General features: G+C 39.8%; 1 protein-coding gene across 2 annotated transcripts; it reads right to left on the bottom strand.

Moving 5' to 3' along the window:
* Positions 1-3,446: 3,446 nt before the first annotated feature.
* On the bottom strand, positions 3,447-21,251 carry KRBA2 (KRAB-A domain containing 2). Of its 2 annotated transcripts, none has more exons than XM_036767255.1 (3): positions 21,194-21,251; positions 19,439-19,498; positions 3,447-5,209 (listed from the first exon to the last, which is right to left on the bottom strand). In XM_036767255.1, the coding sequence occupies exon 3, from the start codon at positions 5,187-5,189 to the stop codon at positions 3,954-3,956; it is 1,236 nt and encodes a 411-aa protein (XP_036623150.1). In that variant the 5' UTR covers positions 5,190-5,209; positions 19,439-19,498; positions 21,194-21,251; the 3' UTR covers positions 3,447-3,953. The 2 variants fall into 2 exon arrangements, 1 of the variants encoding a protein (XP_036623150.1); XR_005010884.1 differs by lacking the exon at positions 3,447-5,209 and adding an exon at positions 17,939-18,214.
* Positions 21,252-22,399: the final 1,148 nt, after the last annotated feature.

Here is a 22,399-nt window from a genome sequence, read left to right as displayed (position 1 = left end):
GCCTTTCACTCTGTTGTCTCCTATTTATCCTGTATGTAACTTGCTTAGTATATTTTTGTTTGTATGTTGTCTCCTCTATTAGATTGTAAGCCACTTGAGGACAGGGACTGTCTTTTGCCTCTTTTTATAGCCTCTGTGCTTAGTACAATGCCTGGCACATATTAGGTGCTTAATGTTTATTGATTGAGATTGCCACCTCTAACATCCCCACTATCTCACTTATTTTCAAATTTTCCTTGTCCCCTGGCTGGTTCTTTGCTGCCTACAAACGTGCCTATCTCTCCACCACCCTCAAAAGACTCTCAGTTGACCTGACCACTCCAACTAGCTTTCATCTCCTTTCTCTTATGGCTGTACTCCTAGAGACGGTATTTATGATAGGTGCCTGCACTTTTTTTTTGCTATGCCATGCAGGGTTACCCAAGACAGACAGGTCATAGTGAAGAGTTCTGATAAAAAGTGATTCACTGGGGAAGGAAATGGCAAACCTTTCCAGTATCTTTTCCAAGAAAACACCATGGACAGTATTAAAATTATAAAAGATTCAGAAGATAAGCACCTCAGGTCAGAAGGTGTCTAACATATTACTGAATAAGAGCAGAGGATAACTCCAAGTAGCTCCAGAAAGAATTAAGTAGCTGGGCCAAAGCCAAAAAGAGGTTCAACTGCAGGTAGGAATTCACTCTTTTGTCTCATGTAGTTTCCATTTATGATTTCTTAAAATACAGCTCTAGAAAACCAGGTTTTGATAAAGCCCACTGTGATTCGAATGGAACCACTTGACTGTGTCTTTAAACTTAAACCACTCTGGCTTTCACTTATAGGCCAATAATGGGATCCAGCCCAAGCCTCCTTTGCTCATTGTTTGGCTCAGACTGAATGTGAATAGCAATTGTTTCTGTTCTGTCCAGAAACTCTGTGGGCTTTCCCCTCTCAGACTAATTTTTTTATGAAGGCAAACTAAGCCATCTTTTGCCTCAATTCTTACATAGCCTTTAATTACTGAATGAGTGTTGCCTCAGACAAACTGAGACCTGGGAAAGACCTTAGGTCAAGACCTTAGGCCAAGGTCTCCAATTGCATTTGGTGCCATCACCAGTCATCTTGACCTGTGTCTTGCCAATAGACCCCAATGACTCTGGAGGAGAGAGTGAGGCTGATGACTGTGCAGAGGTATGCCTTACTTAACTTCAATTTACTTGCAAGTCATTGGTCCCTTTTGAGAAATAAGGATAAACAACATCAATATTCCTTGAGAAGGTCATCTATGACAGGTGCTTGTACTTCCTTTTTTTCACTTTCTTCTTAATTCTCTAAAATAATTCCCACTTCATATCCTATCTGACAAGTTCATCCAGCTTTTGTTTGGTGACCTTCTGTGAAAATGAATCTACTACCTCTGAAAGCAGTCCATTACATTTCAAGACTTTTCTTTTATCAAGCTGAAAATTGCTTCTTTGTGACTTGCATCCATCTCTTCTAGTTTTGCCCTCTGGGGCCAATTAGAACAAGGCTAGTCCCTCTTCTCAACGATAGCCTTTCAAGTACAAAAACATATGTGCCCCCTGAGAGTTCTTTTCTCCAGGCTAAACATCTCAGTTCCTTCAAATAATACTCATATGGTATAATCTCTAGGCATTTCATGATCATGCACCCTCTCCAAGCTTCTTAAAATGTGCCTGGAACCAAACACAATAAAATTCCAGATACCATCTAACCAGGATAGACTATGGGGGGATGGTCACCTCCTTATTCCTAGAAGATATTCCTCTTTTAATGCAGTTCAAGATTGAACTATTTTTTAAAGTGTACCCTATCGCACTTCACTCATGTATTGAACTTGCAGTTCACTAAAACCCTCAAATCTTTTTCAGAAAAACTTCCCTTATAACAATGTCTCTACCATCTGGTACTTAATTTTTTGAATTCAAGTATAAGATTTCTTATTTATTAGTATGACCATAATGTAAATTTTATATTTATCATTGTCTATTACTTGTCCCTCACTTTCTATAATTTCATTAAGTGAGCTGCAAGGAATGGAACTGATCAAGGGTCCCCTAATCATTCTTCCTCCTCACCCCCCCTCCCCATGCAAAACCTTCCACTCCAGTAAGACAACTCCTGTGGTTTTTTGGTGTAGACCACCAGCCATGAATGGCACAGCTAGGTTTGAATTTCTCCACTTGGGCCAGGGTTACTTTTAGCTCTTGTTTTGTTCCCTAACAAACAAAAGTTAGCTTGAGGTAGTCAGTCCAGCCAGGAGTTGGTTTCAAAGGAAGGATCACAATCCCACTCATCTGAGGGCTGTTCTGCAGAGACAGTATGTGGAGAGGCAGCCAGGCTAAGAGGCTAGTCAGTTATGAATAGGGCCTTTTAGCCCAAATGATAATTGATTACTAAATTGGGGCTGTCCAAGCTTAGAATTTTATTGAAACAATAGACAATATATTTTGATTTGCCATTTTAGCGAGTACTCTGTGGTAGCTCTGTTTCCTTTACTAAAGCATTTATGTAAATTTCTATGCTTGTAGGGGGACCGAATAAATCACACTGGGGCCTCATGGCAGTGGGCTGCATTTTGGACAGCCCTGCTCTATAACGCAATTCTGAACTCCCTTTATCTCTTTCCCTTCATTGTTAACATAGTTCTTTTGAAAAACCAACATTTGTTTCTGTTAGGGAACAAAATAGGGTTTCTAAGCTTAGGCCAGGAGAACGGGGAAATTGGAGAAGCCTGGGGCAATAGCCCAGGTCCTATAGGGTGCCTACCCAACAGAGATCTAGTAAAGCAGAAAAGGAATTAAACCTCAGATTTCTTTCCTTAATTCAGCAAATATTTATTGACCACATTGTACAATATATGAGTATCTGTTAAGAACTATAGCAGATATGCTGGCCCATCCCAATTCTACCTTTCTGGGATGAATGCCTTCTTCCACCCCTGCTTTCTACTGGTGGGGTATAGGGACAGCTCATGCCTCAGCTTCTGAGCTTAGACTATTCTATTTCCAACCCACCTTTGAAAGTCATTCTTGGCCACAATGGGTGAACTTTTTTGGGGAAAAGCATTTTGGGGTTTTGGGGGTATATAGGTCCTTTTGGGGCAAGAAATGGAGACTTAGCTATCTGTGCAAGCCAAACTTCTGCTAGCCGGCAGGCATTTCTGGGGACTTGCCATCCTTATATATCCCAGTTATCATAGAATCTTAAGAGCTAAAAGACCCTAGTGGTACTATTTAGTTGAAATCCTCACCCAATGAAATTCCCACCTCTACAGCAGGAGTTCTTAACCTCTCTTGTGTCACAGTTCCCTTTGGTAGTTTGTTGAACCCTAAGGGCCTCCTCTCAGAATAATGTTTTTAAATGCATTTATAAATAAATAAAATAAAACACAAGAGACCAATTACATCGAAATACATCAAAATATTTTTAAAAAACAAAAACAAGATCACAGACCTCAAACTAGGCAGGAACCTCTGCTCCACAGCATCCATCTCAGGTGGTCAGCCAGTTTCTCCTTGATTTTCCCAATCTCATAATTGGGACAGCCCTGAGGACATTTCCTACCTCTTTTCTCTTTTATTTCTCCTTTCATTTCATCTTATCCCATATCCTTTACCTACCATTCCTTCCTCCATCCGTTTTCAATGAATATCTTTTATTTCTAAAATAATTAGTGGGGGGAAGGGTGTGAGGGGGAGTGAAGAGAGAAGACTGGAACAAAGGTTCAATGACACATTAATATCTCAGTCAAAATACTTAAAAGTCAAATATCTTTTTTTTTCTTCCCCACCTGATACGAGGCAATCTCATGGCTGTTTTTATTGCAAGGGGCATCGGGACTTTGGGACAAAAACCTCTGTCTCCTTTGCCTCAGACTCTTCTGGATAGGAATTTTGTTGTCAGTGCATGGAGAAACCTTCATGAATGGTCAAAAAACAACCATCTATTCAGTGGCAGATGAGCTTTGTGGTAGTCTGTGATGTGCATGGCTCAGGCATTTCAGTAGGATTGGTATCAATGTCTTCTTCTATGTCAGATTTCTCTGCTCCAATTTCAGGGCCTTCTTCCTGCTTGACCATGAGGTTGTTTTCTAGTTGCTCTTCAGCAATCTCTAGTTCTTCCTCTGTGTGTAGAATGGAAACAGTTTCACGGGGCAAATTTGAGTTGTACAGACCAAATTTAGGTTTACAACCAAACATTGCTTCATAGGGACTTTGTTGTAAGCCTGCACAAATGGCCTGGTTTTTCATCATTTGCACAAATCGCAGACCTTCAGCCCAGTGAGGTGAATTGTTACTCTGCATCCAGGTACTCATCAATTGTTGTACCTCTTGGTTCACTTCTTCTATCATACCTTGGCTTTGGCTATTTTGAGGTTTTTCATGGATAATTTTCAGTTCTGGCCACATCTGATTGAGCTCACTGAGAACATGGTTTACAAATTCTCTGCTACTGTCAGACTCTAATACACTGGGTGCCCCAATAATTGAGAAAATGTCTAACAAGACACATGCCACTTCATGAGCCCTTTGGGATTTTAATGGCCGTAAAATAATAAATTTTGTTAAGTAGTCCAGATAACTTAAGATAAATCTGAATTCCCCATCAGCATTAGACTGCATGTCAATGAAATCAACTTGGCATCTGGAGCAAACTACCTTAAAAGTCATAGGCTTTGCTACAAGACCTCTCTTGGGCACTGGATTCTTCTGATGGCACTGTTTGCACAGAGACAGATATAATACAATGACTTCTTTTGTAACATTTCCATATTTTCCTTGCAGTTCTTTCAGCATGCGAGTCCGTCCACCATGTCCAATACTGAGATGTGTATCATGAAGAATGTCAAATAACTCTTCCTTGTGCACATAATACCGTATTCGATCTTGCTGTCCATGAGCTGCCTCTATCAGTTTCTCAGTACCATGTATAGTGATTACATCATACTTTGCTACACGGCGGTAGTCCCGAGATGACTTCTTCCCCTTTTCTTTGGCTTCTTTTACTTCCCTTAGTGTCTGGAAGTACTTTTCTTTAGAAAAGACCTTGCTGTTGTAACTTTTGCTTTCAACTAACTTTGTTACTCTTGCAAGAAATTTCTCTCTCATGCTTCTCATCTCCGATTCCACCTTGCTTACACTTAAATCACTAGATTTGCCATCTCCAACACTCTGGGACATCATGGAAAACTGAAGAAATGATTCTAAGAACAACAAAAAAAATAAATTATTTTAAATTCATCGCAACACCCAGAGAAAGAGGGTCCTCTCTGAGGTCCCTCCCACTCTTTCTATATAGGTCTTCTACTTCAACACATTTGAAAAACACTTAGTTTTTTCTACTCATACTTTTTAGTTTTCCCACTCTTTCATCCCTACTTGAACCCCTCTAAACCAAAACACACAATTTTATATGGAAAAAAGGGCACAAAAGCAAGAGATAAATGATTATGTGAGAAGGACCCACTACGAATTGTGAGGTTCTGAATATTATTAGCAAGTTACCACTACTATATAAATACATGTTCTCTATGGTTGCTAGAGAATTTTAAATAGAGAAAAGAAGCAAGCATTTTTATTCTAATTTAAGCAGCAGCATGGGATATAAAGGAACTGAGGTGGAATTATACACAAAAGTTGGAAAATCAATTGGAAACACACAAAATACTCCAAATCATAAATAATAAGAGGTATGTAGATGAAAACTCATACCCACCAAAGTAGCAAAGATAATAAAAGATTGCATCATGCTGAAGGAGCTGTGGGAATTTGTTGTTGTTCAGTTGTTCAGTCATTATGTCTGATTCTTAGTGACCCCATGGACTGTAGCACATTAGGCTCTTCTATTCCCCACTATCTCTTGAAATCTGTTCAGGTTCATGTTCATTGTTTCCATGATGCTATCCATCCATCTCATCCTCTGCCGTCCCCTTTTCCTTTTGCCCTCAATCTTTCCCAATGAATCCTGTCTTCTCATTATGTGGTCAAAGTATTTAAGCTTCAACTTCAAGATCTGACCCTCCAATGAATAGCCTGAATTAATTTCTTTAAGTGTTAACTCTTTTGATCTCCTTGCTGTCCAATGGACTCTCAAAAGTCTTCTCTAGTACCACAATTCAAAAGCTTCAAGTCTATGGGGGTTCAGTTTTGCTTATAGTCCAACTCTCACAGCCATACATTGCTACTGGAAAAACCAAAGCACTGACTGCATGCGCCTTTGTTGGGAAGGTGATGTCGCTGGTTGTCTAGATTTGCCATAGCTTTCCTTCCAAGGAGCAAATACCTTTTAATTTCATGCCTGCGGTCACCATCTGTAATGATCTTTGAGACCAAGAATATAAAATCTGGCACTGCTTCCATTTCTTCTTCTTCTATTTTCCAGGAAGTGATGGGATCAGTTGCCAAGATCTTAGTTTTTTGATGTCAACCTTCAAGACAGCTTTTATACTCTACTCTTTTTTTTTATACTCTACTTTTTTATCCTCACCAAGAGGCTTCATAATTCCTCTTCACTTTCTGCCATCAGAGTGGTAATCTGCATCTCTGAGACTGTTGATATTTCTCCTGACAACCTTAATTCCAGTTTTTGGTTTGTCCAGCCTGGCACTTCCCATGATACACTCTGCATATTTTTTTCCAGTTCTAAGTAATATTTTATTTTTCCCCAATTACATGTAAAGACAATTTTTAATATTCAGTTTTTTTAAAACTTGAGTTCCGAACTTTCTCTCTTTCACCTCTCCCTTCCCTGATATAGTAAGCAATTTGATTTAGGTTATATATGTTCAATCATGAAAACATGTTACCATATTAATCATGTTGTGAAAGAAGACACAGACCCAAAGGGGGAAAAAAACAAGAAAAAAAATACAGAAAGTGAAAAATAGTAGATGCTTCAATCTACATTCAGACTCCATGAATTCCTTCTCTGGGGGTGGATAGCATTTTTCATCATGAGTCCTTTGGAATTGTCTTAGATCACTGTATTGTTAAGGCTAACTAAGTCATCACAGTTGATCATTGTACAGCATTGCTGTTATTGTGTACAATGTTATCCTGGTTCTGCTCACTTCACTTTGCATCAGTTCACAGAAGTCTTTCCAGGTTTTTCTGCCCATCATTTCTTATAGCACAGTAGTATTCCATTAAAATTTGGAGGAGAAAGTGAGCCTGGTGTCCTTGCATAGTCCTCCCTCACTCAAATGTGTGACTCCCTGATGTCATGGTCCTCTTTGAAAACAAATGACAAACACAACCTGTGAGTAGACAGAGCTGCCTGAAAGGGAACCCAGCTAATTGGGTAACTCAGATCATCCTCTCCCTCTCCTTTTCCTCCCTCCCCTCTCCAAATGAAGGTAAATTTGATGGCCAGAAGCTGCCCACTCAACTTGGGGTTTACTGGCTAGATTTCTTCTTCTTCCTTCCTTCCTTCCTTCCACAAAACCTTAAACCCAGTTCACTCTGAAGCTCATAGATTGGACCACAATAGGTCCCTGCCCAAGCTCCACTTAATGGCTACATTTTGGGCCCTCCTGGCTTACAGTGAATGTCAATGGTACCTGATTCTCTTTGGAACAGCAGGTTGTTTGATTTTTTTTTGTACCTAAAGGGACCATCCCTTGACTCACTTCTTAAAGAGGCCTATTCACTGAACAGGCATTGCCTCACTCTAAGTGAGTACATGAAAAGGCCTTAGCCTAAAAGGTCCAGGGTGTCCCACTGCATCCTGAGTCATCTTCAGTCATCCCAATGAATATCTGGTCACTGGATCCAATGGCTCTGGAGAAGAAAGTGAGGCTAGTGACCTTGCACAGCCCCCCTTCACTCAAATCAAAGTCAACTGCAAGTCATGTCATCATTTTCCTGATGTCATGGTCCTCTTTGAAAACGAAGGACAAACTCAATTCCATTACAATCATATACCACACCTTATTCAGTTTTTCCACTATTGATGGGCATCTCCTCAATTTCTAATTCCTTGCCACTACAAAAAGAGCTGCTATAAATATTTTAGTACAAATAGGCCCCTTTTCCCTGTCTTAAAAAAATGTTTTAGGGATACAGATCTAGTAGTGGTATTGCTGAATCAAAACGTCCACAGTTTGGTTGCCCTTGGGGCATAGTTCCAGAATAGTTGGATCAGTTCATAATGCCACCAATACTGCATTAGTGTCCCAATTTTCCCGCATCCTCTTCAACACTTACTATTTTCCTTTTCTGTCATATTAGTCAATCTGATAGGTGTGAGGTAGTACTTCAGAGTGGTTTTTATTGCATTTCTCTAATTAAGAGTGATAAGAGTATTTTTTCATATGACTATAGATTTCTTTGATTTTTTTTTATCTGAAATCTGCCTATTCATATCCTTTGACCATTTATCAATTGGGGAATGACTTGTATTCTTATAAATTTGAACTAGTTCTCTATAAATTTGAGAAATGAGGCCTTTATCAGACACACCTGCTGTAAAAATTGTTTCCTAGCTTTATGCTTTCTTTATAATTTTGGTTGCATTGGTTTTGTTTGTGCAAAATATTTTTAATTTAATATAATCAAAATTGTCCATTTTATATCTAGTAATGAATACTCTCATATCTCTTGTATGGTCACAAATTCTTCCCTTCTCCAAAGATCTGACAGGTAAACTATTCTTTGCTCTCCTAATTTGCTTATGGCATCACCATTTATGTTTAAATTATGTACCCATTTTGACTTTATCTAGGCATACGATGTAAATTGTTGGTCTATACCTAGTTTCTGCCATACTGTTTTCCAGTTTTCCCAGAGTTTTTGTCAAACTGTGAGTTCTTGTCCCAGAAGTTGGGGTCTTTGGGTTTATCAATCTAGTGATTACCATGGCCATTTACTACTATGTCTTGTGCACCTAATTTATTCCACTGATCCACCACTCTATTACTTAGCCATTAACAGATAGTTTTGATGATTACTGCTTTATAATACAGTTTGAGATCTGGTATGGTTAGGCCACCTTCCTTCATATTTGTTTTCATTAATTCTCTTGATATTATTGACCTTCTGTTCCTCCAGATGAATTTTATTATTTTTTCTAGCTCCATAAAATAATTTTTGTTAATTTTGTATGACACTAAATAAGTAAATTGATTTAGGTTGAATTATCACTTTTTTATTATATTGGTTTGACCTATCAAGATCAAGCAATTGATTTTTTTTCCAGTTGTTTAGATCTTACTTCACTTGTGTAAAAAGTGTTTTGTAATTCTGTTCATATAGTTCCTGGCTTTGTTTGGCAGGTAGACTCCCAAGTATTTTATATTGTCTACAGTTATTTTAAAAGGAATTCCTCTATTTCTTGCTGCTGGACTTTGTTTATAATATATAGAAATGATGATGATTTGTGGGAGTATATTTTATATCCTGCAAGTTTGCTAAAGTTGTTAATTATCTCAAGTAGTTTTTTAGTTGATTCTCTAAGTATACCATCATATCATCAGCAAAGAGTGATACTTTTGTTTCCTCATTGCCTATTCTAATTACTCATTTTTTTCTTCCCTAATTTCTAGAGCTAACATTTCTAGTACAATATTAAATAATAGTGGTGATAATAAGCATTCTCGCCTTACCCCTGATCTTATTGGGAAGGCTTATCCCCATTACAGATAATGCTTACTAATGTTTCTACATAGAGATTACTTACCATTTTAAGGAAAGCTCCCTTCATTCCTATGCTCTTTAGTGTTTTTAATAGGAATAGTATTGTATTTTGTCAAAAGCTTTTTCTGCATCTATTGAGATAATAATTTTCTATTGGTTTTCTTATTAATATGGTCAATTATTCTCCCTCCCTCCCTCTCTCTCTCTCTCTCTCTCTCTCTTCCCCCCACCTTTTCACCTTGTCCCTCACCAGTGTTTTGCTTCTGACCACCTCCTCCTTCAATCTGTGCTCCCTTGTATCAGCCCCTTATTTTCTTCTCTTTTCCCCCTCCTGTTTATAGGGTAAGATAGATTTCCATACCCATTAGTATGTATGTTATTCTCTCTTTGAGCCAAATCCAATGAGAGTAAGGTCCAAGTGATGCCTCCCCCTCCCCTTCTTTCCCTCCACTGTACTAGGTAATTTACCCCATTCTACCTCTCCCCTCCCTCTTCTTCCAGTGCAATGCTTTCCTTTAATTTTTTTTATATCATCCCATCAAGTCAACTTATACCCACATCCTCTACATATACTCCTTCTAACTGCCCTAATAGTGACACAGTTCTTAAAAGTTATAACTTTTAAGAATTGTATCATTATTAGAGCAGAGTATACATATCATCTTCCTGTGTAAGGATGTAAACAAGACAGGGTGGAGCCATGATGGCGGCATGAAAACAGGGACTTGCTTGAGCTCTCCCCCAAATCTCTCCAAACACCTGTAAAAATGACTCTAAACAGCTACAAAACCCATGAAATGACAAAGTGAAATAAGTCTCCAGCTCAAGATGGCCTGGATGGTCGCTGGAAAGGGTCTATCACACCGTGCTGGGAGCAGAGTGCAGCCCAGAATGGGCCATGCCAGAAGACACCAGACTGGAACAGATCTGATGGAGCAGGCCTCAGGGCACCAAGTCACTGGCAGCTATGGCAGTTTCCAGACTTCTCAACCCACAAATGCCAAAGACAACATAGCAGGTCAGTGGGAAAACTGTTGGACCTGGGTGAGAGAATTATGCAGTCTGGCCCTAGCCCTGGGGTGGTGGAGGTGGCTACAGCAGTGGCAGCTGCTTCTGGGGCTTCAGGCCCACTGACAGTAGGGGGAATCAAGTGGCTGATAAGAGCGGGAGTGCAGGGATCTCTTTGCTAGTGCTGAGGCTGTGTTCTCGTGCTTTACCCTGCTTGGATCTGGGTCCCAGTCCTGGCTGGCAGTCCTTGGGGGAGGAGGAGTGTTTGTGTGTCAGAGCTTGTACTGGATGGGGGGAGGGAGTCCTCCTGGTAGTTACATGGCAGAAAGAAGTGCTTGAGATCACTCACAGAACCAGAGCACAGGCCAGGAGAGGGGTATCATACTACCTCAGGATAGAAGTGGCTCTGAAAACAGCAGTGCAAAACCCCTGAAGCTTGGGACATAGCACTCTCCACTCTGAAAGCAGTCATACCCTGACAAAGAGCTCAAAAGTCAAGCAATTGGCTGGGAAAATGAGCGGGCAGAGTAAAAGGACTCAGACTATGGAATCTTTCTTTGGTAACAAAGCAGATCAAAACATACAGCCAGAAGAAGTCAACAAAGTCAAAGATCCTACATCAAAAGCCTCCAAGAAAAATATGAATTGGTCTCAGGTCATGGAAGAGCTCAAAAAAGATTTGGAAAATCAAGTAAGAGAAGTAGAGGAGAAATTGGGAAGAGAAATGAGAATGATGCAAGAAAATCATGAAAAGTGAGTTAATAGCTTGCTAAAGGAGACCCCCAAAAATACTGAAGAAAATAACACCTTAAAAAACAGACTAACTCAAATGGCAAAAGAGCTCCAAAAAGCCAATGAGGAGAAGAATGCCTTAAAAGGCAGAATTAGCCAAATGGAAAAGGAGGTTCAAAAGACCACTGAAGAAAATACTCCCTTAAAAATTAGATTGGAGCAAGTGGAAGCTAGTGACTTTATGAGAAATCAAGAAATTATAAAACAGAACCAAAAGAATGAAAAGATGGAAGACAATGTGAAATATCTCATTGGAAAAACCACTGCCCTGGAGAATAGATCCAGAAAAGATAATTTAAAAACAATTGGACTACCTGAAAGCCATAATCAAAAAAAGAGCCTAGATATCATCTTTCAAGAAATTATCATGGAAAATTGCCCAGATATTCTAGAATCAGAGGGGGAAATAGAAATTGAAAGAATCCACTGAGTGCCTCTTGAAAAAGATCCCCCCCTGCAAAAGGATCTAAATAGTTTAATCTTATTGAATAACTTATTCTTCCTCTTTCTTGTTTACCTTTTTATGCTTCTCTTGAGTCTTGTATTTGAAAATCAAGTTTTTATTTAGCTCTAGACTTTTCATCAGGAATGTCTGAAGGTCCTCTATTTCCTGTTTCATTAAATGTCCATTTCCCCCCTGAAGGATTATGCTGTTTTGCTGGGTAGATGGTTCTTGGTTGCAATCCAAGCTCCTTTGACTTCCTGAATATTATATTCCAAGCCCTCCAATCCTTTAATGTACAAGGTGCTAAATCCTGTGTAATCTTGACTGTAATTCCTGAATATTTGAAGTATTTCTTTCCGGCTGCTTAAAGTATTTTCTCCATGAACTAAGAGTTCTAGAATTTGGCTCTAATATTCTTGGTTTTCATTTTGGGATCAGTGGATTCTTTCAATTACTATTTTATCCTCTAGTTTTAGTATATCAGGACAGTTTTCCCTGATAATTTTTTGAAAGATGCTGTCTAGGTTCTTTTTTCATCGTGGCTTTCAGGTAGTCCAATAATTCTTATGTTATCTCTCCTGAGATCTATTTTCCAGGTCTTTTCTTCACAATAATATATTTCACATTTTCTTCTATTTTTTCATACTTTTGATTTTGTTTGATTGACTTGATGTCTCATGGAATCATTAGCCTCCACTTGCCCAATTCTAAGTTTTAAGGAATTATTTTCTTCAGTTAGCTTTTGTACCTCCTTTTCCATTTGGCCAATTCTATTTTTAAAAAGAGTTATTTGATTCAGTGAATTTTTGTACATCTTTTTCCATTTTCTTTGCTTCTTTCACCAAGCTGTTGACTCTTTTCCCATGATTCTCTTGCATAACTCTCATTTCTTTTCCCTATTTTCCTTCTATCTTATTTTAAAAATCCTTTTTGAGTTCTTCCAGGAGTTCTTTTGGGGCCAGAAACCATTCATATTTCTCTTTGAGGCTTTGCATATAGGCGTTTTGACATTGTTTTCCTCTTCTGAGTCTGTGTTTTGATCTTCCCTGTCACTACAGTAGCTTTCTATGGTCAGGGGTTTTTATTTGTTCTGTTCATCTTTCAGCCTATTTTGTGACTTTTAAAGTTGAGCTCTTCTCCTGGGGTACAGGGGACATTTCTTGAGCTGGGGTCAGGGCCTCCAGACCTGGTAGCTCACCTGCTGTGATACAGCCTCCATACCTGGAGGCTTGTCTGCTGTGCCAGGGCTGCCAGGCATGGCCAGAGGCCCTGCTAGAGGTCTAGAGGCCTCACAGATGGCCTACTGTGCCACTGCTGCCTGCAGGGCCTCAGTAGCTGACCTGTGCTGGGCTAAGGGTCTTCTGATGATTTGCCTGGAAACCAACTGCACTGGGCTATGGTCCCCTTTTACCCAAATGAGACAGATCTTTCCTGCAGTCCTAAATTGTCTTGGGCTGGGAAATTGCTTTATTCTATCCTTTTGTGGGTTCTGCTGTTCCAGAATTCATTTTGAGGAGCTATTTAAAGTTGTTTGGAGGTGAATTTGGGAGAGTTCAGACAAGTCCCTGTCTTTTCTCTGCCAACTTAGCTCTTCTGTATATATGTTAAATAAGTTGACAATATATAGCCTTGTCATACTCCTTTTCCAATCTTAAACCAATCAGTTGTTCCATGGTTGATTCTAAATGTTGCTTCTTGACCTGCATATAGGTTCCTCAGGAGACAAGTAAGATGATCTGGTACTCCCATCTTTTTGAGGACTTGCCACATTTTGTTGTGATCCGCACAAAGGCTTTAGTGTAGTCAATGAATCAGAAATAGACGTGTTTTTTTTTTCTGGAACTCCCTCGCTTTCTTTATAATCCAGTGATTGTTGGCAATTTAGTCTCTGGGTTCTCTGCCTCTTAGAAAACCAGTCTGCTCTTCAGGTAATTCTTGGTTCACATATTACTGAAGCCTAGCTTGCAGAATCTTAAGCATAACCTTGCAGGTGTGTAAAATGAGTGCGACTGTTTGGTAATTTGAACATTTCTTGGCATTTCCCTTCTTTAGGATTGGGACATAAACTGATCTTTAATAATCTAGAGGCCACTATTGAGTTTTCCAAATTTGCTGGCATATTGAGTGCAATATTTTAACAGCATCATCTTTTAGAATTTTAAACAGCTCAGCTGGAATCCCATCACTTCCACTATTCTTATTGTTAGCAATGCTTCTTAAGGCTCACTTGACTTCATTCTCCAGGATGTCTGGCTCTAGATCAGTAGCCACATTTTTGCGGTTATCAGTAATGTTAAGATCTTTCTTGTGTAGTTCTTTTTAGTCTCTATTCGTTAAGTCCCTACCATTTTTGTCTTTCATCATGCCCATTTTTGCATGAAAAGTTCCCAATAGTTCTAATTTTCTCTTGAAGAGATCTCTTGTTCTCCATTCTATTGTTTTCTTTTATTTCTCTGCATTGTTCATCTAAGAAAAACACTCTTATCTCTGCTTACTTATCACCACCTTGTCTTGGCAAGCGGCTTGCATAGCTCAATGAAAGTATGAGCTAAGCTGTGCAGCACTACCTGAAATTGACAGGTCGTAGTAGAGTTCTGCCAAAAGGTGATCCACTGGAGAAGGAAATGGCAAACCGCTCCAGTATCTTTGCAAGAAAGCCCTATGAACAGTACTAAAATGATAAAAGGGAGGGCATTGGAAGATGAGCTCCTCAGGTTGGAAGGTGTCCAATATGCTGAGGAAGAATGGAGGACAACTACAAGTAGCTCCAGTACTAATGACATGGCTGGGCCAAAGCAAAAAGGAAGCTTAGCTGTGGGTGTGTCTGGTGACAAAAGGAAAGTCTGATGCTGTAAATATCAATATTGCATAGGAACCTGGAATGAAAGATCTATGAACCAAGGTAAGCTGGATGTGATCAAACAGGAAATGGAGAGATTAAATACTGATATCTTGGGTGTCAGTGAATTTAAAGGGATGGGCATGGGTGAATTTAATTCGAGTGATCACTACGTATACTACTATGGGCAAGAATCCCTTAGAAAAAAATGGAGTCACCCTCATAGTCAATAAAAGGGTGAGAAGAGCAGTACTGGGGTATAATCTCAAAAAATGACAGAATGATATCTATTAGAACCCAAGGAAAACCATTCAACATCACAATAATACAAGTCGATGCTCTAACCACTGACGCTAAAAAGGCCAAAGTTGATCAGTTATATGAAGACCTACTATATCTTCTAGAAATAACATCAAAAAAGATGTCATATTCATCATAGGGGATTGAAATTCTGTGGGAATACAGATATAAAAATGTATTGCTAGAAGAGAACTGGTCCAACTGTTCTGGATAGCAATTTGGAATCTTGCAAGAAAAATATGTGAATATCCTTTGATCTGAAGATTCCATTACTGGCACTGATTTCAATGAGTTCAAAGATGGAAAGAAAGATAGGTACATAAATATATACATATGTATGTGAGCATATATTTATGTATATATGGCATATAGATTTATATACATATGTTGTATATATGCATACACAATACACAATATGGTACACACAATAAATACAATGCATGTGTGTATATGTATGTCCATTTATGTTAAAACATTCAGAGCAGTACTTTTTGTAGCAGAACAAAACAGAAATAGAGCAGAGACCCATCAATTGTGGAATAGCTGAACAAATTGTGGCATAGGAATGTAACAGAATATTGCTGTACCAAAAGCAACAACAAATAGGAGGCCCGAGAAACTCAGTAATTATGATGTGCCGCAGAGTGAAGAAAGCATAATCAAGAGAACAGGCATAGTGACCATGAAAATGTAAAGGAAAACAACACTTAAACACATAAGAATCCGTTTTAATGCAAGGAACAGTCTTGATTCCAAAGGGCTGATGAAATATACTTACCAATCTTCTTGTTAGAGAGGCAGTGAGCTAAGGGTTGCAGAATGCTACGTGGTCAATGTAGCAACTTAACTTTTTATTGGTCTTTTTGCTATAAGGGAGAATTTTATATTGTAAGGGAAGTACAGAAAAGTGACAATGATGTTTTAAAAAGCATCACTAAAACATTTTCTTATAAAAAGTCTGAGCTTGGCTGTCCTCTATTTCTTTTATTATTTGCAGGCACAAAGTTGGGTTTTAGAATACAATGTGTTTCAGATATTTCATTTAAGATAGTAGAATAATACCTATTTCAAAATAGCCGCTCCTGAAGAGGCTATGTGAACTATTATGAGCACTGATGCAGATAGAATCTTATTTTCTAAATTAAACTGTGAATTTCTATTATGTATAGCTTGCACATATATATATATGTGTATATATATATGTGTGTGTGTGTGTGTGTATATATGTATACGTATATACACACACACACACACACACACATACACAGAGAAAGAGAGAGAGAGAGAGACAGAGAGAGAGAGAGAGAGAGAGAGAGAGAGAGAGAGAGAGAGAGTGAGAGTGTCCTGGCCTTCCTTGTATTCTCTTCTATCCATTTCAAAACCATGTTTCAATTACCCTTTTTTCCCTTTTTTTTTCAACCCTATGCCTAGCTTTCCATTCCCTTTACCCCCACAAGACTGAGCAAGAAACAAAACCTTTGTAACAAATTCCCACACTGAGTGGGTCTGAAAATGTATGTCTCATTTTGCAACTCCATTACCTCTCTATCAGGAGGTAGGTAGCACGTTTCACCATCAGAATGGAAGGCTGTATGTTTTAACTTTCTTTTTCCTTTTGTACATTTTTGTGTTTTGAACTTAATAAAAAAGGATGTTTTCACTCACTCACATGCACACACACACATAGTATGATTCACAAGAAAGGATATATATGAAATCATGAATTTCCATTTCATACTGTTTGCTTTAAAAAAAAAATAAACTCCATAATGTTACTTTCAAAACTGCCCTCCTCCTTTTTGTGTTCCTTCTAATGTTCCTTCTGTTTTCTTATGTGCATTTTTAAAAATGTTTCAATAAACCTCTTTTTTGACATTACTATTTCTAACCCTTATCTCACCTCCAATTAAAAACTGAAAGAAAAAAACTCTTGTAACATAAGTATTGTTAAACAAAATGAATCCACACAGTGACCATGTCTAAAAATATGTATTTCTTTATGCACCTTGACATCACCTCTGTCAAGAGGTGGATAACGTGCTTCATCAGAGGTCCTCCTCTGATCAGTGGTCATAGCACTGATCAGAGTTCTTAAGTGTTTCAAAGTTAAATATTTGTCTTTATTATGTAGTTCATGTGTAAACTGTTCTCCTGAAACTGCACCTATTCATATAAACTTTCTAGATTTCTCTGAAACTGTCCTTATCATATCTTATGATGCACTAATATTACATTACATTTATTCACCATAATTTGTTCAGCCATTCCCCAGTTGATGGGTAGCCCTTTAGCTTCCAGTTCTTTGCTATAACACAGAGAATATCATAAATATTTTTGTATGATATTTTGGGGTATAGGCATAAAAATGTTATTACTGGATCAAAGGATATGCATAATTTGGTGACTTTTGGAGTACTTCCAATTCATAACTCAATCAAATGTGTATTAGTGTATCTGTCCTCCCAAATCCCTGCTAACAAATGTTTTCATTTTTTGTTATCTTTGCCACCCTGAAAAGTATGAAGTGGAAACTTTTATTTGCTTCATCTGAATTTCTCTATTAGAAATTTAGAACATTTTCCTCATGCTTGTTGAAGAGAGAATGTTAAGAAAGACAGTTTCAAGTTGGCAGTTTAAAGTGAACCAAACTCCTGGTGTGTGACTTTCTCATATGGATACAGATCAGCAACTCCTCTGTAACTTAACAGTTGTACAAAGTACCTTGGCATGGTGTGGCAGAGTAGATAGTGTTCTGTTCTTGGAGCAAGGAAGACGTGGAGTCAAGTCTTGTCTCTGACACTAACTGGATATGTGACCTAGAACAAGTCACTTAGCCTCTCATTGTGCTAGACAACCCTCTAAGACTTAGATAATATAAATGGGGAACTATCCCCACAATATCATATACAAAGGTAAAAATTTTATAACCCATTTATTACCAGAAAGAATTCACATTTTGAGACTTGTCTTCCATCAAAATCAATCAAGGATAAATACCCTGAGGCTAAGGGAGAGGGGTAGTTGGGTCTCAAAAAAAGTTGATGGGACAAGATATTATTCATATCTTGATGATTTTTCTTAATCAGCTAGAGACTCTTGTAATAGTTTATACTTTTTAAAATTTCTATTGTAGAGGGCCAGCTCTGAGAAAGTCCATTCAGAATAGGATACAGGCCAGAGGTGGTGAAGTATCTATAAAAGAGAAAGGGGGGGATTGATTGGAATGCTGAAATAGTAAAACGCCCCTTTTCCTGGTATTGATCCAGAGGGGATAGCAAAAACAATTATCAATATTTTCAAAAAATTAACCCATTTAATAATGTATCTGACTATTTTCCATACACTACCTCATATTCTTTGTTTGATCATACTAAATTTTTGTCTACCTTGTGTCCTTGGGATAATGAATGCTATGTTTAAGCCACTTAAAATTACAGAATAAAAAGGGGGAGATGTGAGGAGCCAGCTATACCCTGTTTAGGCCTCTTAGAGCTCTGCAAGGCAGGGTCAATTGAGAATGGGTCTGTGCACGGCAAGACCAGTTTTAAGATAAGAATACTTGGCACAGAAAACCCTCCTCTGTAGCTGATTACCCACACGGGAGACGACAGAAATGTTTCAGTCTGGTTATCTATATGCAAGAGAACATAAATGTTCCAATTTGGTTAGCCTTGAGGAAAAATAGTGTCTCACTCCTAGGAACAAGGAGATAAAAAACTTAACCAATGCTTTATTGTACTCTTCTTTGAAGTCAGGATAACTCAGCAATTAAACTGTATAAAATACTGTCAGTAACTCCATTAAAATCAGTCTACAGCTTGACTAGACGACTCGCCTACCCCCATGTCTTTGTCTTTTTGTGTCCATTACTTCATCATATATTCATGCCACTGTTGGCACAGGAAATCAGGGATCGTGGAAAGTGCTCTGAATGAATATGTGAGATATTGGGTACAAAGATGAGAGACAAAAGATGAGAGGTTTATAATATGAAATTTGGTTTAATATCCAACAAGATAAGTCCAGTGTCTTGGATAAGGGAAATCACTACATTCCTAGACTGCCTTAGGGCTTCTTTAGCTGGGCCCAAAAGGTAATGAGGTAGGTTCACTTGTGCCCACACTTCCCCAGGCTGAGAATCAAAGAATATACATGTAACAATAGCTTTTTCAGAACTGTATAATGATGTGTGGACTGTGTCTCAAAGAGAAACCCATAGAAGATGATCAAACAACCAGTGAGTACTTCATATAAAGCCCATCATCTCTCAGGATGGGCCAGGTATCCAAAGGGAGACCTGAGGTTCAACCCCTTTGAAGTAAGGTTGATTAGCCAGAGATATTTTAGGATGAAAAAAGACAAAAGAGATGAAATTATATTCATAGACAAGGGATGAGAACTCAGAAAGAAACTGACCAGGATCCCAGCTTCCATTCCTCTTCACTTAGGGAAAGGTAAGGAACCTGCGAGTGAGAGCTGAAAGAGGTCAGAAAAGGAAACTCAGGAAGTGTATTAAGTGCCAGTATATTAGAGAATTAAGACAAAGAGCCATTCAGAAATTGATAAAAAGAGTAAAGACCAAGAGCCATTCCCTAATACATCAATAGTTAAAGGACAGAAACAAGTTTTGGAAGAAAAACGTAAAGGAGCAACAACCAAATGCTCTAAAATGCTCTAAATCAGTAATGAGAGAAATACTGATTAAAGTAACTAAGATTTCATCTCATTCCCAGCAAACTGACAAAGGGGATAAAAAATGGAAATAGTCAATATTAGAGGTCCATTCATACACTGCAGGTTAGGCCATGAAGCAGTACAAAAGTTTGGAAATATGCAAGAAAAGTGGGAAAAAAAAACCTGTTATCTTTTGACCCACTACTAGGCATATACCCCAAGAAGGTGAGTGGCAGAAAAGCCTCATATATGACAAAATTTTCATAGCAGTTTTCTTTGTAGTAGCAAAAAACTGGGAACAAATCAGGTGTTCATAGACTGAGAAACAGCTGAACAAATTGTGGTATATGTGGTAACAGTAAGAAGTAAGATGAATTCCAAGAAACATGGGCAGTTTTATCATTGGTACAGAATAAAGCAAAACCAGAAACATAATATGTACAATGACTACAAAATAGAAGTTAATAGTAAAAGGCAATCAAACTCTGAATTACAATGAACAATCCCAGCCCTTGAGAGATGATGATAAAATATATCAATCAATAAACATTTATTAAAAACCTACTACGTGCCAGGCACTGTACCTTCTTTTCAGAGTGTGTGTGGGTAGAGAGAGGGCTAGAGGTGAAGAATGCCAAGTACACTCTGAGACACATCACTGCACAGAATGGCTTTAAGTGTTTGGGGGGGGGTGTCTTTACATCACCTACCTAAGCCTAAACTTGCATTCTAAAGAAGGAAGCGCTGGGAGAAAATGATCGTGATGTTAAAACAAAAGGCAAAACTTTTTTTTAAAGCACGTTAAATTATCTGAAACAGACAGCCCTCCTGGGGCAACTGCTCGGAGTTGCCAAGGGTCCAGAGGTGGCAGAGGCCTCTAAGTTCAATTCCCTCATTTGACAGATGAGGGAATTCAGACCTAGGGAGGGGAAAGTGACCTGCTCCTGGTCACGCGCGGGCTTTCTGATCCGCAAGCCGGGGGTCTCTCCCAACAACAAGAGGGCTTCTGACCCCCCCTTCGTGGTCTTACTACCCACAGACTCCAGGGACCGACCGTGTCTCGCTTTTTCCCCCATCCCACAGGGTCACCGAGGATGACCCCTGGGGGTCACCAGGTTCCCCACGCCCCGGGTGGGGTCTGGTTGGAGTGGGGTTGGGGCAAGTCCCAAAGAGTCCACAGTCCCCACCAACGTGGAAAGACGGAGCTCTGTTTAGAGGCGGGAAGCCCTCCCCTGGCACCACACGCGGCGCGTGCCCTCCAAGGTTTACTGAAAAACAGCCCCGGCAGCAGGGTCAAGGAAGTGGGGGGGTGGCGGAGGCGGGGCCAGCCCGGACCCAGGAGCAGGAGAGGACCGCTCAGGGGAGGGGGCCCCTCCCACCGCGGCTCTCCGGCTCCCCGAGGGCCCGCGCGGTCCCTCCCCCTCCACTTCGGCCCTCACCCCGCCCCCCCCTCCCTCGGGCCGCTCCCGCGCCGCCACCTGCCAGCCAGAGCCTCACCTGCCCCAGAAGGCGGCCCAGACCACGTTTTCCGGCTTGTGGAGGAAGCAGTTCGAATGCTGGCCTGGAAGTCCCGCCCCAGTTCGGCTCAAAGTTCCGCCCCGCTCCACCTGAGGCGCGGAAGGAGGGATGGAGGCTGGGAGCTGAGGCGTGTGATGGCGGGAGAGCCCCCGGGGCTGGGTCCTGGTCCTTGTCACAAGGATAACTCACTGCTGACTTTGGGCAAGCCCCCGGCTCCCTTTCTTCATCCGTAAATTGCCAGGGCTGGCCTGGACCACTCAGTCGCTCAGCCATTTTTGAGTACCTGATGTTTGCACATGCCCCGGGGCGGTGTTTCGTTTCCCAGCTGCTCACACCTGGCGGGTTGCTATGTTATACCAGAAGCGAGTGAGACACACGACAAGAGTTTAAGTTTTAAATGGAGAAGTTTATTAGCCGGCCACCGTTCGGGGAAATAGAGTCTCCCAAATCAAAACGGCCCCTGATGCCAGTGAAGAAGCAGTATTTATACAAAAAATCTAAGTACAGATGTTAGTTATCTCTTGAAACTTACATGTTATTTTTAGCTGGCTCAATAAGCCTTTGTTAACTTTACAGAAAGAAAGGAACCCCCTAAATAGATTGTAAATACAATATATCAGATAGCTGACTTAAGTGTTGACTGAATTACAACCCAGGATCTCTTCGTCCAATCTGCCATACATCCCACGGGAGCATGAGATAAGAGCTAGGAGCAATCACATAAGAAAAGGAATATCGGGGCTGAGGCTTTCATCCTTCAAGGCCATAGGCAGACCGGGACAAATAGTCCAGCTGGGTTTTGTTGAGACAAGAGATAAAGTTGTCTCCAAGCCAACTCAGTTAGATAAAGGAAGATCGTTAGGCTTTCCTGGTAACTAGCTTACATTCCATGGGAATATCTTAGGGGCCCAGGGAACTCGCCAAAAGGCAGGAACTCAGCCTGTTTTTTTATAGCACTCTGGAGTTTGCGATTAGGGGCTGGGGGCAGGGTTTTTAGCAATAGCTGGCTACTCAGGTATCACAGTTATAGCCGCCGATTGTTCACCCCTGCCACTAGGCGTTCCCCACTCCAGCCCATCCCCCACTCAGCTGCCAAAGCGATCTTCCCCGAGCCCATGTCCATGTCAGCCCCAAACTGTACCCTTTAAAAAAAATGATTGCAACACTTAGACTTCATAAAAACAA

The sequence above is a fragment of the Trichosurus vulpecula genome, chromosome 7 (assembly GCF_011100635.1).
Source record: "Trichosurus vulpecula isolate mTriVul1 chromosome 7, mTriVul1.pri, whole genome shotgun sequence".
NCBI classification, from domain to species: Eukaryota; Metazoa; Chordata; class Mammalia; order Diprotodontia; family Phalangeridae; genus Trichosurus; species Trichosurus vulpecula.
Note: the sequence above shows the minus strand (reverse complement) of the source record. Positions and strands in the feature narration are given on the sequence as shown.

Excerpts from the sequence above, each read along its gene's own strand:
- KRBA2 (XM_036767255.1), bottom strand. The coding sequence starts at position 5,189 with ATGATGTCCCAGAGTGTTGGAGATGGCAAATCTAGTGATTTAAGTGTA.